The sequence below is a fragment of the Platalea leucorodia genome (genome assembly GCF_965183815.1).
Source record: "Platalea leucorodia genome assembly, chromosome: 9".
Lineage (NCBI taxonomy): Eukaryota > Metazoa > Chordata > Aves > Pelecaniformes > Threskiornithidae > Platalea > Platalea leucorodia.
Window position 1 is genome coordinate 2,914,050 of NC_138831.1, and position 16,881 is coordinate 2,930,930.

At 42.2% G+C, this 16,881-nt stretch overlaps 1 protein-coding gene across 2 annotated transcripts; it reads right to left on the bottom strand.

The window, feature by feature from the left end:
* Positions 1-2,322: 2,322 nt before the first annotated feature.
* On the bottom strand, positions 2,323-14,992 carry SEC61A1 (SEC61 translocon subunit alpha 1). 2 transcript variants are annotated; one of them, XM_082321944.1, is made up of 12 exons: positions 14,872-14,992; positions 13,201-13,268; positions 12,454-12,519; positions 12,273-12,351; positions 11,214-11,345; positions 10,295-10,404; positions 9,935-10,088; positions 8,809-8,969; positions 7,970-8,167; positions 7,364-7,555; positions 5,637-5,713; positions 2,323-3,148 (listed from the first exon to the last, which is right to left on the bottom strand). In XM_082321944.1, exons 1-12 carry the CDS (start codon positions 14,876-14,878, stop codon positions 3,016-3,018), a joined length of 1,377 nt encoding a protein of 458 aa, XP_082178070.1. In that variant the 5' UTR covers positions 14,879-14,992; the 3' UTR covers positions 2,323-3,015. The 2 variants fall into 2 exon arrangements, with proteins under 2 accessions (XP_082178070.1, XP_082178069.1); XM_082321943.1 differs by having other exon boundaries at positions 3,017-4,681.
* Positions 14,993-16,881: the final 1,889 nt, after the last annotated feature.

Sequence of the window (16,881 nt, forward strand, 5' to 3'; positions counted from 1 at the left end):
TAGCAGATCCATCCACGCTACAAACCAGCACCTTGAAGTCTAGCTGGCTAATTAGGTCCCCAGCTTAGAGTATTGATTTTGTTTTTAAACGCTTCTTTTTTTGCCTTCGTTCCAATCCCATAGACTGTCTCAGGCTTAAATCACGTAGCAATATTCAGCAGATTAAGTGGCTGTAACAGCAGCTGCCCCGTGACACCTAGCGTGCTGGAAAAATATTGGAAAATATTATAATAAACTTTCTAAAAGGAGATAATTTTCAGCCTTTCAGCTTCAAACCACCTCAATCCTGGCCCCGATTCTAGGAAGTACGAATAAATATTGGCGAACTCTGTTCCCAACTTTTTACGTTGTACGACGGCCGTCAGCGTAGCAGCAAAGGAACAGAAGGAACACACATTTGGAACAGATTTAAGCCGCGTTTCACTGATCCAAATTGCCTTGGACCTGGTGCCTCGAATCGCAGCGTAACATTGCCACCAGGCGGGCAAACGCTCCCTGTTGGCGTGCCAGCCTCCGGCCTTTGGGGAGGCTTGGCCGAGCTGGAGGGGCCCGCGGTTCACCGCCCCGGACCCCCCCGAAACAAGCGGGCGTTGTTCGGACACCCGCGCATCGCCCCGTCCCGCTGGGAGCGAGCCAGCAGCGCCGCTGGCCGCAGCTCAAACCGGGACGTTTTTAGGGAGGAAGGCGGCGAAGGCTGGGGTTCCGCGTCGGAAAACTGGCCGAGGGAGCAGCGAGAGCACGGGAGACGGCCCGAGCCGCCCACCAGGCACCGCAGTTTCGGAAATGTCATTGGTCTCCCCCCGCCGCACGCTTTTTCCGAAAGCGCTCTGCTGGTGATAACCCCCCGCAGCCATCGCGCGTTGGGAAAGACGCGCGCTCGCCGCGGGAAAGGCTCGAACGCGCACGCGGCGATCCGTCGGGAAGCGGCGTCGGTGTTCCAGGCAGCGAGGGGTGACCGAGGACCCGTCGGTTGTGTTGCACCACCTCGGTAAGCAAACAACAGCTTACACAAACCTGCGCGAAACTCCCCAACGCTCTGATAAAATTGAAGGCCACCTAAAGCTTCTTATTCCTCGCCGCAGGAGAGAACAATTAGGAGACGCAGTGACGGGGCCGCTCGCCTTCCTCCGCTGCCGAAAGCTGGCCGAGAAATCGCTTTCACAAATCGCAGCCTGGTTGCAGCACGGGGACAGGGCTATTCCCAGAAATGCAGGGAGCACAGCCACGAAACGTTTCACGGAGTAAAGCAACAACCTTTACAGTTGCAGCCAAAAGGGAATTTTTTTTTTTTTTTTAAAGCAAAAAATAACCCAACAACAAAAAATGTTTGAGGAATTAGGGAAAAAAGTCCCTTTGACTGCCATCTCAAAATTATATGGAGATACGCCCTAGGAATAAGTGAAGTAGAATAAAGCAGATGATTTTTAAGGCTCCCTGAATAATGGCGACAGGGACAAAAATCAAACACGCAGCCCCCAAGCGCTACGGCACGAGCTGTCAGGTGAGATCCAGAGCGCAGAAGTAAAGGCTATGCGAAAAACTCTGCACTTAAATACTACCGGCGCAGAGAGGATCCCACTTTGCCTTGGTGGTGGCATTTCGCCTGGCTGCCTTGCGGCTAACTCGTCACATCTACAGTGACCTCAGTCACTTCTGTGATCACACGGGTGACGACATAACGTTCCCGCAGCAACCACAGTTATTAATGCAGGGATCCTTGGGGGAAATAAAACAGCAAGGAAGAAATCAAGCCGTTGTTTAAAATGACTTCATACAGGACCAAAATCTTGGCTGAACTTCTTGCATCCAGTACCAGTATTTTAAATAAATTTGCTTTTAAGTACGTTTCTAGTCAGGAGGAAGATAAAGCTTGTCCTTACTCCAAGTTTAAAAACTCAGAGGGCAAAACAGCATTGGGAATATCATCAGCTTTGAGCTCTCTTGCTTCAATTAATATCCAGTTACTACTGTCGTGCTACCAAAAGACTGGCACTGTACTTCATGTGGAAACCCCATTTTTGTTAGACTGACGCACCATCACCTCACTCTCCCACTCTTTACTTGTGCAGCGCCTTTTGAGTTGCAACTCTCCTGGACCAGGAAAGCCCAGAGGAATGGTTAAGGTTCTGTTATGTTGGCAACCTACTGTTGAGAGAAGACCTTGGAGCAAATATGATTTGTCTTTATTTTACACCGAGACTCCAAACAGCTCTCGAGAGGGATCACTTGCGCAGTCTCGCAGGCAGGTAACATTATTCGACAAGTGTTAGAACTGTAACCCTATTCAAAGCACCGAAAGCCAAGCATTAGCTCCAAAGATGTACTTTATTTCATTATAAAGCAGATTGTTTAGGCATTATTTCTTTTTGTGAACATCCACTGTATGATCAGCAGGTCCTGCCTCAAGGACGTAGCTGCTTGATAACAAAGATTTCACCACTAGACAACAAAAATACAGATGCATAGAACAAGTGCTGCTTAGACACTGAAGAGCTAAGGGTCTAAACCGCAACCAGTTCAAACAGATGATGTGACCAAAAACACAAGTACAGCTCCAGCCCAGCCAGAGCTGCATCCCCAAAAGCGGAGTCCTCTTTATTTCAAAACAAAATTTGTATGGGGTTTCCTGGAAAAACAACAACAACAACAGCAATCCCCAAAGCAGAAGAACCATACCGCGCTCCTTCCCTCTCCTTTTAAAGTCACTTTTTAACTGTCCCTTATTTCACACCAAAATTGTGCTGTGGCACGAGTACTTTATGAAAGACAGAAAAATTATTGAATGTAGTGTGAAGCAATAGCGAAGGGCTGGTAGAGAACAATTCGCAGATACTTTATCCCAATACTTTTGTTCCTTTTCCAATTGTGATCCTCACCCCAGGAGTTTCACTTTTATTGACAGGCGTATCTCATTCCAAATTTGCCGATTTCTCACGCGTTTGGTATTGGAGCTCAGTGCATTAACAAGGGCTTCTGGATGTCGTCTGTGCTCCTTGGGCACGTAACAGAGTCCCATCACTCCAAGCAGAAACAGTAACGCGTATACTGCCAGCCCAGCACGCAAAAAAGCACAGAAGGCATGTGGACGCAGCGTAGAGAAACACTCCAACATTTGAACTCCTCATTCTGGTTTCCACGTTGTCCAATACTGATTGAGGAAAAGCGTATTTACAAGACTCGTACACAAATATTTGCATTTGGTCCTAGGCACCTGATTAGTACTGACAATGTAAATTAAAATGGAAAAAAAAATCAAGTGTTATTCTGGTCCATTAAAGCCTTTTACTGCAACTTCTCCAATTTGAAGGTGCGATCTTCAAAAAAAAGGAGGAGTCCCAATACCTTCTGAAAAAGCACTTTGCTATGCACCGTTCGAGTCAACGAGATTACAGGATGGAAAAGCCTTCTACATAAGCTACTTCGAGTTAGCTGACAAGGGGCTCACAGCTAGATCTATAGAAACAGACAAGGAGCATACATTCTTCTCGCTCCTTTGCGGTAGCGAGCCTCAAAATTCACCAGCCGTGAGTGGTCAGATAACATCCCCATTGCTACAAGACCAGAATTTATTATCGATGAGAGAAACTTAGCTTTAGCAAAGAGCACGAGCAGATTTGCATCTAAGCAGCCATAACATCCATTTCTTTCAGCTAGCATCAGAACTAGAAATACTACCCCTAATGGCAACGAAAACTAACTAGAAGGTTTTACAAAGCTGCCAGGATGACCAAGTTTCAAAGTTGCGACTCTTAGGCACAGACTCTGGCAGAACCTAGATTGACCTGAGTTTTCTGCTTCTGGCGGAAGGGTGGTGGGAAAGAACACGTTCCCATCTTATACCGAAACTTGACAAGTCTCAAGCCAATATTCAACACCTGACGAGGTCCTAGCGTAGTCATTACAAGACAAAACATTTGGAATTAGAGCTAACGTTTAAGTAAAAAGAAACAACTGCCTTCCAAATCTGCCATACTGAAAAAAATAACCCAAACACAAAACTGAACGTATTAAACACTGTTTGTGCTTACAACCATAATTATGGAACTTGAGCATTAGAGGGAGAGATTTTTCTCACCACTACTGCAAAGCAGCTGCAAAAACAAGTTAAATGGAAAAAAATCCCTTCCAAACATTCATTTAACAAACATTTATTAAAACCTGTAAAGGTTCAGGTATACTAAATTTGAACGGGGCTCAAAAAAATTTCAAGAGTCATCGAACTCAATCCAATTGAGAAAGCTGATTCTCCTAACACAGAATTAAAAAACAATTTTCTTAAAAAAATTTTTTTTTGCACATTTTTCCTCATCAATTTATAAAATGCAAACAGTATGCTAGAAAAGTTTGAACATAATGGAATGCGCTTTGGAAACATTATTAAAATATGTGTTCCTATAGAATGACATTATCAAGTTTACGTTACTTCTGTTCACCTGACTGGCTATATTTTGAGAGTGTTCCTCCCCTCTTTCCTGGGTCCATGAGAAGCTCGGTTTAGAAAAGAAGAGCTCCCATACTGCCAACTTCACTCTGTTCCTTTACAAAAATTTCAAAGTACTGATAAATGATAGTGACAGCGAGCAAAATTCCAGTTCCAGACCCAATTGCCCCGAGGAAGTCTGCCAACACAGAGAGGGCGCCAATACAGAGCCCACCAAACGCAGCAGCCGTAGGGATGTACCTGTAAAACACAAAATGAGAATAGAAAAGGTGCCGTTAGTTCGCTCACGGTATTAACAAATACGCTAGGGTGAGCGGCATATGGCATCTACGGAAAGTATTTAAATGAGAGGCAGGTTTTTTTCCTAGAAAACCAATCCCACTGAGAACAGAAATAGCACTACGGAAATAATCTAACCAGGTGGTTAAAAAAACAAGAATGAAACTACATGAATGGAAAAAAGTCAATGGCAGAATACTCTCTCCTCTCATGGGTCTACAATCCCAGGTAAGGAACGCGCAATAGTGCCAGTATGCCAGCTAAGGAACTAAAAAGCTCAACCTGACTGGAGGGAAGAAAATGCTAAGCTAAGAAGAGAAGGTATTACAGTCTACCATGCAATTAAGCACAAAGATTAAGCTTATGGCTACCAGCTCTTCAAATCATTTGCAGATGACTGAAATCTAAAGTTATGATAACATTTCTGTAACAGGAAGGGTGCACAGGTCCTACCCTGCAATTCGAAAACCTAGAGAGCCCACCCCTGCCTACCTCTGCACTTAGTACACTTAAGTAACTACTTGTTTTAGAAGCGAGGTCTGCGTGAAAACAATAGTCAAGACATAGTAACACCTTAAAAATTACAGTAAAAAATACTTGTGCATCAGTTTGAAGTAGTAAAGTACACTCAAAAGCTCATTATTAGCTATCCTCTAAAAAGCATAAAAATGAAAAAAATATAACAGGAAAATACAAGCTCGAGAATTTAAGGCACATTCTCCGATTGTATGGCAAGAATATGCTGTACTGCACAAGTCTTCCATTAATGAGACAATATTCTGTGTCTCATGCACGTAACGCTGAAGCTGAAAGAACATCTGTCTTCTAGGATCTAGAAAATGGAAGCCAAAGCCAAATTTGCCACGTGTTTCCCCACAACACTTTGCATAAATAGCCTGTGAGATGCGTAGCTCACCTGTTTAGTTCATGTACCATTGAAGTTTCTCTGTGGCCTCGCATTACCATTTGTTGTTCTTTCAATTGTTTGGCAACCTGTATCGAATCAAGGAACGGAGCAAGTAAGGTTAGCGTCATTTGCCAAGGCCATGGAACTTAGTACAACGGGAAAACAGAAGCAAGACATTTCAGTAAACGGTGGTGGGTTTGGGGTTTTTTGTATTGTTTGTTTTTTTGGGTTTTGGTTTTTACATTATTCATCCGAGTTTAAAATATCCAGTATTTTAACTTCAGACAGATTGAAGTCACGGGCACTTTTCCACACTGTCAATTACACAAAGCTTTATTGGATAATTCTAGTCCTATTGAGAAAAGGAAAATCTGGAAATTGATAGGCTCTCATACACATAATTCAATTCCTGTTCTGCCACCTCCCCTTCTCCTGGTTAGGGTTTAGAAGATGCTAGCAAAACCATCCTAATGAAGTGTCCACTCCATTTCAGTTTCCCACATTCAGCTGAGCTAGCTATTTCTTTGTAGGGCCATTTTAGAAACAATATGACTTAGAAACAATCCCTTCTTGGAACATTATTCTTAAATTGGATTTCTGCAATTGTACAGGGTTACAATACAGCCCTGCAAACATTTCACTAACAACTGAGGGGAACTGAAACTCTGGCAGGGAAACTTCTGAAGGTGCTTGTCACTGAATCAAATGTACCGAGAAAACACACTTTCAGATGATTAAGCTACCAGTTTTCCACTACATAGTGAACATTTAAGTAATGATTAATCAATTCTTAGTTTCTGACCTTGTTTACGTGAACTTAAAATCATTTTATTCAGTATCAGGAAAGTACATTAAAGTGTTAAAAGCTGTATGTTGGTTTATACCCAAATCAAAACCTGGCTATACATGGCTGCGAGTGCTTCCCTGCTTGCCTGACAACAAGCAGCTAGATGCAAGTCCAAAACAAGCGAGTGCTCACGCTGTTACAGTCACTGTGCAACTATTACATATTTGTTAAAGAATGGATTAAACCATTCCATATGGCTGCCAAACTTGACTTCCTACCCAAAACCACACAATACAAACATACCACAATGACAACTATTTTCCATCTTGTTTTCCAGTTCCAATTTCAGAATGATATAGCTGCTGAATATCAAATATCCTGTAGCAAATGGAAATTTTGAGAAGCTAGGCTCAGGTACACTAATGCACTGCACTATATTCTCTGTTATCAGTGCTCTCAAGTTAAAAATAACAACCTCTTGTTAATCTTCCCCCCAAAAAAGTTCAGAACTCTCTATGCCAGGCATGGGTATTCAAGCTTTACCTGCACATTCTTAAGCTTTACCTGCAAACTGCCCTGCATACGGTGCATCTGTCATTTGGCACTGAAAGAGTTTCTGCCTTTCCTTTTACCTTGCCTGCCCTCACACTGATCAGATGTTACACAGCAATGTTCAAAGTTTCCTAATGCCAATGCAAGCAATTATTTGAGTTTCGCTGTTGATGTTTTTGAAAAAGCAGTAAAGAAAACAGGGGAAAAATATTACCCCCATTCTGCCCTCATCCTCCCCACTTACAAAAAAGACATAGTCGTTGTTTATACAAACGATAAATACTACCAACAAGATTACCAGCATAATAGCTATTTCAGAAGAAAGTCAGTCTTGTTCTGACAACAGCCCATCTGTTTTCATCATGTACGCTTACATAATTTATCATTTTAAACTTACATCTTTGGCAGAGGAGCCAGAGACTTCAATCCATGTCTTAGAGAAGAAAGCACAGGAGCCCAACATAAATACAATGTAAACAACTGCATGTACAGGGTCTTCTAACACTGAAGAAAAGGACTCTGGAGGTGACAGATAATAACAAAGTCCACCAACTGGATAAGCACGAGCGGGGCCTCCAGATGACGTGTCCTAGAAGGAGGAAGCAAGCAGTCACCAACTTTGTCACTATTTCTTAGCGATTAAGCTAAGCCTGCACTTATATCACCTTCATGACACTGTGTAGCATTACCACTACAGCATCACACAAAAGTTGAAATTTATTATCACAAGCAGTTTCTAAAGTGGAAATGGAATACAACAAGGAACAGCAAAAATACCTAGGACAGCAAGGAACAGCCCAAGGTAAAAAGTAAATGGAGACTTAACATCTATACTCATCACAGCAGGTCTCGTACTCTACTATCAATTTAAACAAATTACTAGTTTAGGCGTTTCAGTGTACATGACCACCTATAGAAGTGTGCCGTAATATTTAGAGAGACCATCTCTTCAACCGTGCATTTTAATGGTGCTCTTATATGTAAGATTAGAAGGAATACTCACAGACCAAGTGCCCAGCAGGCTAACCAGTAAGTTGCCACTGAAGCGAGCAGAAAGCATCTGGGAGATGACGTACAAGTTTGACACCAGGGCGGACTGAAGAATAATGGGAATGTTGGAAGTATAGAACAGCTTGATAGGGTAGGTGTTGTACTGGCCACGGTAGCGAGCAGATTTGATAGGAAGATCCACTCTGAAGCCCTGAAAAGTTTTCAAAAGAAAGTCCACCATTATATCTGGACATCAACCCATACCACAGGTCATAAACGGCAAGCGCAAGGCCTTGACAGCAACAGAAAAAACCCTGCAATCATTTTGTGCAAGTACACATACTCTACCCAGAGGGCTATCCATGCAAACACTTCTGCAAAGGGCCTGGAAGCCCGCGGGGTTGTCTAAACTCACACATATAAGAAGGTATGAAAGACGTAGACATCAGAAGAAATCTGAAGTTTCAAGACGACTGAACAGCATCCAAGAAAAGAAACATTAAAATTTTCTATATTCTTCAGCAGTTTGCTGCAACAAACAGCAAGAGACATACAGGCTTAAAGACTTCAAAGTATTTTCCAGCAAAAAGCAATAGCATTTGGGTCAGGCAATATTACATGTACACTTTTTTTTCAGAGACCAAAGTAGGTCTTAAGTCTTTCGTGTGGCTACAGTAAGCGTGTAAACTGTTTAAGAGAAGCTAGTGTTAAATGAACATCCAGATGTTGCAGGTACAAAAATGAATCTTCTGAAGGCACTAGAAAGGGAAAATATAGTTTCCTGTAGAAGGAAGCAGATTACAGATCTACTTCCATACAAACAGTTTTACAGTCCTCTTTAGTCCAACTGACCTGGAAATAAATAACAATAGCAAAGACAAAGATGGTGGCAATCAGATTCATCAGGTTGGGGAGATTCTGACGGTAAAAGGCCTCACGAAGAGCTCTGACTTTGTCCGTACGAGTAGCCAGAAGATGGAACAGAGCGATGATGGCTCCCTCAAATTCCATGCCTTGGAAAGGAAAAGAAAAACCAAGTTAGGTCTGCTGTGATTATCTCCAAACTACAGCGCGTTGTCTCATTAGGCATACTTCTGAACTACAGGATTTCTCCAAGTCTTTTTCATCTTGAGCATGCTCTCAGACTTTTACTACTGTCATCCTTCATATCAGCTATGTTATTTCCAAGATTTTTTTTTTTAAATCCCCCTGTAGTGGCCTAGAAACTAAATCACAACCCAACAATCAAATGGGATAACTTTACTGGTCTCTAGAAACATTGACATTCATCAAGTTCTTTCCCAATTTAACAAAATTAAAATAAACGAGGGAGGCAGCACGCTTTCTAGTATCGTTCACGGTGAGACACCAGTTACTGTTTGTATTACAGCAAACACGATAACCTCACTTAGGTTTTCTACTAGACAGCACCAAACAAGATCACCTCCTGTCAGGTTTGGAGACTCAGGTCTTTGGGGCAAAGAGGAGGACAAGCAAAGAGCAGAAGGAAACAGATGATATTTGTTAGTAAGTTGGGCAGCAGCTGTAATTCAACAGCAGTCTACCATTATCGTGTTTTAATGGAAGCACCGTAAGAAATTAAAGTTGAGGAAATATCTTGCGAGATACTACAAAATTAAAAAGAAATGTCTTTGTACTTGCACCTTCCATAGGAGCACTTGCTGTATTAACAAGATTCACTACATGGCAACTACATAGCTAAGATGATAGTAACAGCATTTCCCAATTAAATTAACATACTGCCAAAAAAAGATTTTGCCTTTTTGTACAAAATTAAGACTTTTATACAACTGACATTTTTATATTTTAAATGATCATTTTACTATTCTATATCAGAATGTAAAGAGTTGGAATTTTAAAACAATATAGGGGGGGAAGCTACTTCGGTTTTTAATGTTTCATTGGATAAATAATTCAATCCTAATGCAAGTAAAGAAAACGGACTATGCCATATTACCTCGCCCGGTGTTCACCGTAGTGGGGCTGAATGCCTTCCACACAATAGTCTCACAGATATTGGTAGCAATGAAGAGAGAGATGCCAGAACCAAGACCATATCCTTTCTGTAGGAGCTCATCCAACAGCAGAACTATCAATCCAGCAACAAAAAGCTACAGTAAAAAAAAGAAACACAGCATTAGTCCCATCCCTTTTTCATTTTTGTTAAAAAGTTAGCTTGTACTAAAAGGAAAGACTATATATATGAGGAAGCAGGCACACTTTGATCTTTCTTCCTCTGCATGTGGGGCAGGCAGTCCGTAAGGCTGGTTTTTTGATTCTTTCAGAGGAAGAATAAGTAGAGAGGACTAGAAATTACCTGAATTGTGATAAGCAAGCAGATACCAGCACCCATCTCAGATGGGTCTCCATACATTCCGGTCATTACATAGACAATAGACTGTCCGATGGTAATGATCATTCCAAACACTGTAGAATACAAAACCAAAAAAAGTATGTATGTGTTCTGGAGATTTATGTCAGTGGGCAATTAGAGAAATATAAATCACTTCTTTGTAGAGAAAGTTGGGAAAGAATACATAAGTCACGGGTTGTTTAAATTCAAGGGCAAGTTAAGTCTGTTGTCTGAAATCTGGCACTGAGAATACAAATACACACAGACACTTCAGAAGCAAATACACTTAAGAAGCAAGTGAGTTTGGTTACCAAAAATTGCTTTACATATTGAAAACTCTGAGGGTGTTAAGATACTACCTTAGCAATTTATGATTCTGTTTTCCTCAGTATAAACAGATCAGTAGGTAGCGTGGTACAGCACAAAACAGCTAAAGAATACTCAAATTTTTCTAAAAGCCATTTACCAAGGAAGCACAGAGATCTCTTATTGCTGAGAAAGAACCACGCTTGAAACTGCAAGGTAAAAACAACTATAGCAAACATCTTGATCAACTCTTTTAGGTTAACACTGACCAACACAGTTCAAAGGTTGGGTGCCCACCGTCTACATATTGCTTAGTTTATCCGATGAGATTACAGCAGCAATGCCAATTGCAGTTACTTTTCCTGAACAAACCTATCTGAAGCTTAACAGCTAACAAGCCAGAGAGCAGTCAGTAAAAGACTAATGAAAGACAGAAATCTGTAGCACAGCATGAACACATAGCACGACAGAAACCCATATGTCTGACTCCAACATTCATCACACGGTAAGTTTACACTTCCTATTGTTAGGGTTAGATACTTGAAAACATCAGCCTTTAATATCAGCTGTTACTTACATTTCTGTGCTCCGTTGAAGAGAGCTCTGTCCTTTGGGGTGTCACCAACTTCAATTATCTTGGCACCTGCCAAGAGCTGCATGATGAGCCCAGAAGTGACAATAGGTGAAATACCCAGCTCCATCAACGTACCTGCCAGACACAGGAAGAACAATGAAAGAAAATAACGGGGCGTACCATACCCAGGCACCTTCGAAATTCAAAGTTTGTTTTTTCCACTCCTTACGTCACAATGGAGAAGATACAAAACTCCAAACCTCCATATACACAGAAGGCTTCAATGATAACAGAAGCTTGTTGTAAGTCAGTCTGGTAAGTAATGCAGTGCTTCTCAGCACCTTAAAAACTGTTTGCTGAAAAAGACTTTTGCTGTCAGAACAGATTTACTCTGTATAAAACAAGGTAGGAATTTGCTTTCTGCCTTTGACAATCTTTATTATTCGCAATTTTAAACAGGAAAACCCAAACTTTTTTCAGGAGTGCACAGAGTGGCACACATGCATATATGCACATCTCATTATGATATAAACCAATCAATAGCCCAAGTGATATATGACGACAAAGTGAATTCAGGAAACCGTCATCATTCTTAATTCATACCTGCATTAGAAAGCCTCTATAAGAAAGTGAAATTTATACAAACGATCATGGATTTTAATCTTCTGTCAGAGAGACTCAAAGATGTCACCCAAAAAACCAGAACATGTATAATATGGCTTGAAACATGAATCAAAAAGCTTGAAATATATACAGAAGATTGCAACGGAAGTGATGCAGGTAATTACGAACTGTCTCTTCCCTAACCCCTTTCCCTCCAAAACGCTCCTTAATTTTTGTACATAATAGATTGCACACGGCCAAGCATACACTCATTTTGTCGACAAAGTTGTGCCTTTCCCAATGCCACACTGGTTTATGATTTTACATAATATATATAAAAAGCAATTTCCCTCTCTACTTCAGTTTTTCTCTTCATTAAAAGAGAATGCAATGTAAGAACAAGCCCAAAACATTTTTGATCCAAGCTAAAAAAACTCCCTCCTGAAAGAGTGACCATACCTCTATTTGATGCCAAAATCACTCTCATCCAGTAGAAAGGATCTGCCGAGTCTGATGACATGATACCAAACAAGGGAATCTGCATTTCCAATCAACAGAGGAAAACAGGATTAAATTAGAGACTTCCTAATATCCTTTAAACATTTCAGCTCTTCCTTAAAAACAAGGGAAAGAAACATACCTGGCAGCATACTAAAAAGATGAAGAGTGTGATAGCTGTCCATAGTACCTTTTCCTTAAACTGAATCTAAAGGAGAAAAAAAAACAAAACACAACAACAACCAAAGATGACAAAGCTGTCAAGATAATAAGATCTAGACAATCAGGCAAACTTTCATAATAGCTAAAGTGCACTCTTATCTTCTTGTGAAGGGACAAAGTACAGGACATCCTGAAGAAAATAACTCACTCTTCATCCCTTTTATACTATATATGGCCAAAGAAAGTGACAAAGCTTTATTGAAACTTCAATCGAAATAAACAAGCTTCCACCAATGGAAGGCAAGTCTAGTACTTCCATGGAAATGAGTCTTACATTTTCACAAGAAACAGTTTCTGCTGTGAAAAAAAAAAAACAATACAGAGAAGCTTACCTTAGCAAATAATCTTAGATTAGAACTTAAGAAGCAAAGATTTTTTCAAGTTCCTATTTTAAACTAGTTCATGCTCCAATATGTACTCCTTTCAACTTCTCATCACTCACTGCTATGGTATAACCATATCTGCACAACTGCATGTACCAGCAAATACACTCTTGTGCAACCATATCCAGAGTACAGGAGGTACTAGACAAGCACTCCACTAAAAACAAGTATGCCTAAAACTGCCATTCTCCCAACGAGAAAAAAACCCAAAATCTCACAAACTAAGCTGTAAACATTTTATACTATACAAATATAGACCTACGAAGAGAATTTTATTAACTTACCTTCCGTTCTGGCTTTTGGATTTCAGGCAGGATAACACAGAAGGGCTTGATTACTTCAAGAAATTTTACTGTAAGGAAATTAGTTAAAAGACAAAGTGAACACACAAAGAACATTGCAAAAAGCTCAAGTAAAATTTAATTTGGACATGTAGTTTATACGTTAAAAGTTCCAGTTAAGGACAAAGGTTTGTTAGGTTTTTTTAAAGTTAAATTCTTATCTGTTCTAAATACATCTTACTAGCCGAACCTCTGTGTAAGTACAATTTGGACTGGAAACAGGGAAAAAAAAAAAATGTCAAGAGTTTTCTCCTTTTACCAAGTGGGTTGACAGCACAAAAAAACCTTGCCATGGTTTTGCACGAGTTTATCAATACACTTGAACTTTATTTCATTGCTTCTCTCCTAGCCTGATATTTGAGAAATACAATACCCAAGACAGTTTTAACTCAGGGGTGACTTTTGTCCCACACAGCTCAAGAATTCCCACACACTGTTCATAAGCAACAATTCAAGTTACTTTACAGAACGTCTCATGCAACGATCACCTTCTAGTCAAAAGGCCATATCCTTAGATCAGAAAAATAAAAGTCGTCTCAGTCTTAGAAAAAGCGTACAAAAGAAGAGGGTATCTGCAAAGTCACAAGCTCTCCTATAAGAAGTAATATCCTATCCCTGCTGGCTGGCGGGGGCAGTTCAGTGTTTGCTTTGCCAGGCACGTGAGGAGAGAGATCCGATTTTAAACAGGTAATGCTAAACTTCTTAAGACAAATCCAAGACTGCACACGTGTTCTGGACTCATTTGAATTAAAATGTGTACGACAATGCAGGAGAACTGAAACTACTGGTGGCTTTCCGCTTCTTTGTGGAAGGCAACAAGTTTAGCGCCAATTTTGTAACACTTTAAGACCAGCCCATAAAAATTATTTATTAATTTCCAGCTATTAATGGCTTGGAAAGTTACACTGGATTGTGGTTTTAAACTTAAACCAAATCGTGATTCTCTCCTACATCTACAATATGCAGACTGACTAAGATGCTTTTCAAGCAGCTTTTCCTCGAGGTAACATTCTCTAAAGACTTCCATTCACTCCCATTAATCCAAGACTGGATTGGATTTAGAGATTTAGAGTTTACTCTGAAAATATAATTGATTTTTTGGCTTAAAGCGTTATGACCAACGTGACAGCCGGCCTCCCCCCGCCTCGGCCTGGGGTGGCTGGGCTCGGGAGGAGTGCCCGGGCTCGGGAGGAGTGCCCGCCCGATCACGGCGCAGGCTCCCCTCCCTGGGAAGGTCTGCCATAACCAGGAAACGGGACCTTTAACCGCGAGTGGGGAAAAAAAAATATTCCAGAGGGAGCCTCCAAACCAGAGGACGGGAAACCCGCGCAGGGCTGGCCACGGAGGGAGCGCCGCCGCCGAGGGCCCAGACTGGGGGCCGGCGAGCGAGGGCAGGGCGGCGGCCCCTCAGAGGGGCTCCCCGCCGCCCTGGCCGCCAGCAGCCCGGAGGCGGCGGGGGGGGAACGGGCCGCCGCGCCGCCCGTGAGGAGGGCCCGTCCCAAGGTGCTTGTGAAAGGGGAGCCCGGTGGCCGAGCCGCGGCCCCTTGGCCCTCACGCAGCCCGCGGAAACCCCATTCCCCTCCCTTCCTTTCCCTTCCCGCCGCCGGTACTCACTGCCCATGGCGGCCGCCGGACGGGAGCAAAGAGCGGGCGGCGGCGGCGGCGGCGGCGGCTGCCTCGGAGAGACACGTCAGGGCTGCAGCCCGCCGCCCCCTTCCGCTTCCTGCCACGCGCCGCCGCCACTGCGCAGGCGCCGTCCCCCCGCAACCGCCGCCCTCCGCCGCCGCGGCTGCAAAGCGCCTACAACTCCCATCATGCACTGCTGCCAGAGGGGAACTACACCCTCCACGGGCCCCTGAGGCTTATTGGCTCTCCGCGGGTTCAGGCAACCAATCAGATGACGAGATGGCGCGCTGGGAGTTGTAGTCTTGATCCCCGGCCGCCATCTTAATGCGGTGTCGGGCTGGCACCTGGGGAGGGCGGTGGCGAGGTGTTGCGGCCGTAGGTTATTTTGAGGATGGCACGTTTTAGCTGCCAGAAATCGTGACGTTGGTTTAAGAGATTTCGATAGATAAATACATAAGTAAACACTTAAAATTTATTGTCTGCTTTTGTGTTTTTATAGTGGCATGTTTTAGGCCGTTCTCTGCAGTAAGGAACTGCCTGCACCCCCCACACAAAATGGCAGCCTGCGGTGTCAAGCAGTCACTGCGCGCCTGAGGCTGGGTTTAACGTACCCAGATTGAGCGAGGCTTCTAATAAAATATGAAACATTGGTGAAAATGTGTAACATTGTGCTGCGCGTCAAAGAAATCATGGTACATCAGCACGTCCCCGTATCACGCAGGAGCACCAACGATGCTCACGTTGACTTTTTGCTGAAGGTGTTTCTTTCTGAGAGTCACGTAATGTCCTGTGTGCTTTCCAGGCCTTTATCACCGGTCTGAAAACAAAAGGCAAACAGAAGTTAAAGGAAAAAGAGAAGCAGATAGAGGTGTTAATACAAAGCAATTAAAGTTGGCGTATAGGCTCTATGAAACCCATAACAGCTTCCACAGATCTCCCTGTTATTTTCTAGATACTTAGATATGCTTGCTTTGATTATTTGATCCCTACTTTTCTGAGATCAAAAGACTAGTCCTAATTCCCATTTCCTGTTTTTTTCTTCTCTCTTTTTTTTTTTTTTTTAATTGGTGGACAGTATATTTGCCCGTCTCCAGGCTTCTGAAACCATGCATGTCCTCTAGGAGTTATTGAAGACATCTACCAATGGGTCTGAGAATGTTTTAGTCAAAGCTTATCAAAACTGGTTTTAACCCACCCATTTCTAATTAGAGATAAAGCAACTGCTTCCCAACTGACATGCTGTCTTGCAGAGTTGATTTGATAAGATTGTTTTGACTTACTGACGTGGGCACTGTGCTTTTAGCCCTTTAGAAGTCAGGTGTCTACGTAGTTGTGTGGACTCTCTGTGGCCAGTGGAGACACAGGTGGACACCTCTGGAGAAATACTCACTCCGCCTATGTTACACATCTGTTTTCAGCTTAGATGAATCATCCTCCAGAGGTATCTATGTCTATTGATCTCTCTCCCTCTACAGGGAACTAAGGTGACCACTTCAGACTAGATATCTATATTTTAGACATCTGATGTTAGAAGAGATGAATTCCACCCATGAAGACTAAAGGTGTCTTCTCAAAGATGTTATCTCTGAATCAAGCTTGGGCATTTTTGAAAGAGTCTGAGGGGAATCCTGTCAATCTACTGTTCCTATTGTAATTGCTCTTTTGACAAATAGCTAATGTTAGTCTTCTACGGTCTCAGTCTATTTCCCTTCCACAGTGATAAGTCTATCCTTAAAAATTGGCTTTGTGGGATACAGTCACACGTGCTTTTTGTGCTGTAGCCTTTATCTGTGCTGTAAGAATAGGTAAAAATATTTAATAGACTGTTATTCTTTGCATGGCCCACCTGTCAGACTTCCTGGGTGCCTGTTGTTTTTTAAAATCATTTTAGACAATAAGATAATTTGGCTTCCTACTGTAAAAAAATGACCCTTATAATTACACAGAATTGTATTCTTAGATGTGGAAGCTGAAAACTCATTAGTTTTTGCTTACATC

Bases quoted from the DNA above. Each gene is read 5' to 3' on its own strand.
- SEC61A1 (XM_082321943.1), bottom strand. The intron at 10,089-10,294 runs GTAATTTCTAGT...TTTTTACTGTAG, and splicing joins GCTTGCTTATCACAATTCAG to CTTTTTGTTGCTGGATTGAT. The intron at 4,682-5,636 runs GTGAGCTACGCA...TGTGTTTTACAG, and splicing joins ATGGTACATGAACTAAACAG to GTACATCCCTACGGCTGCTG.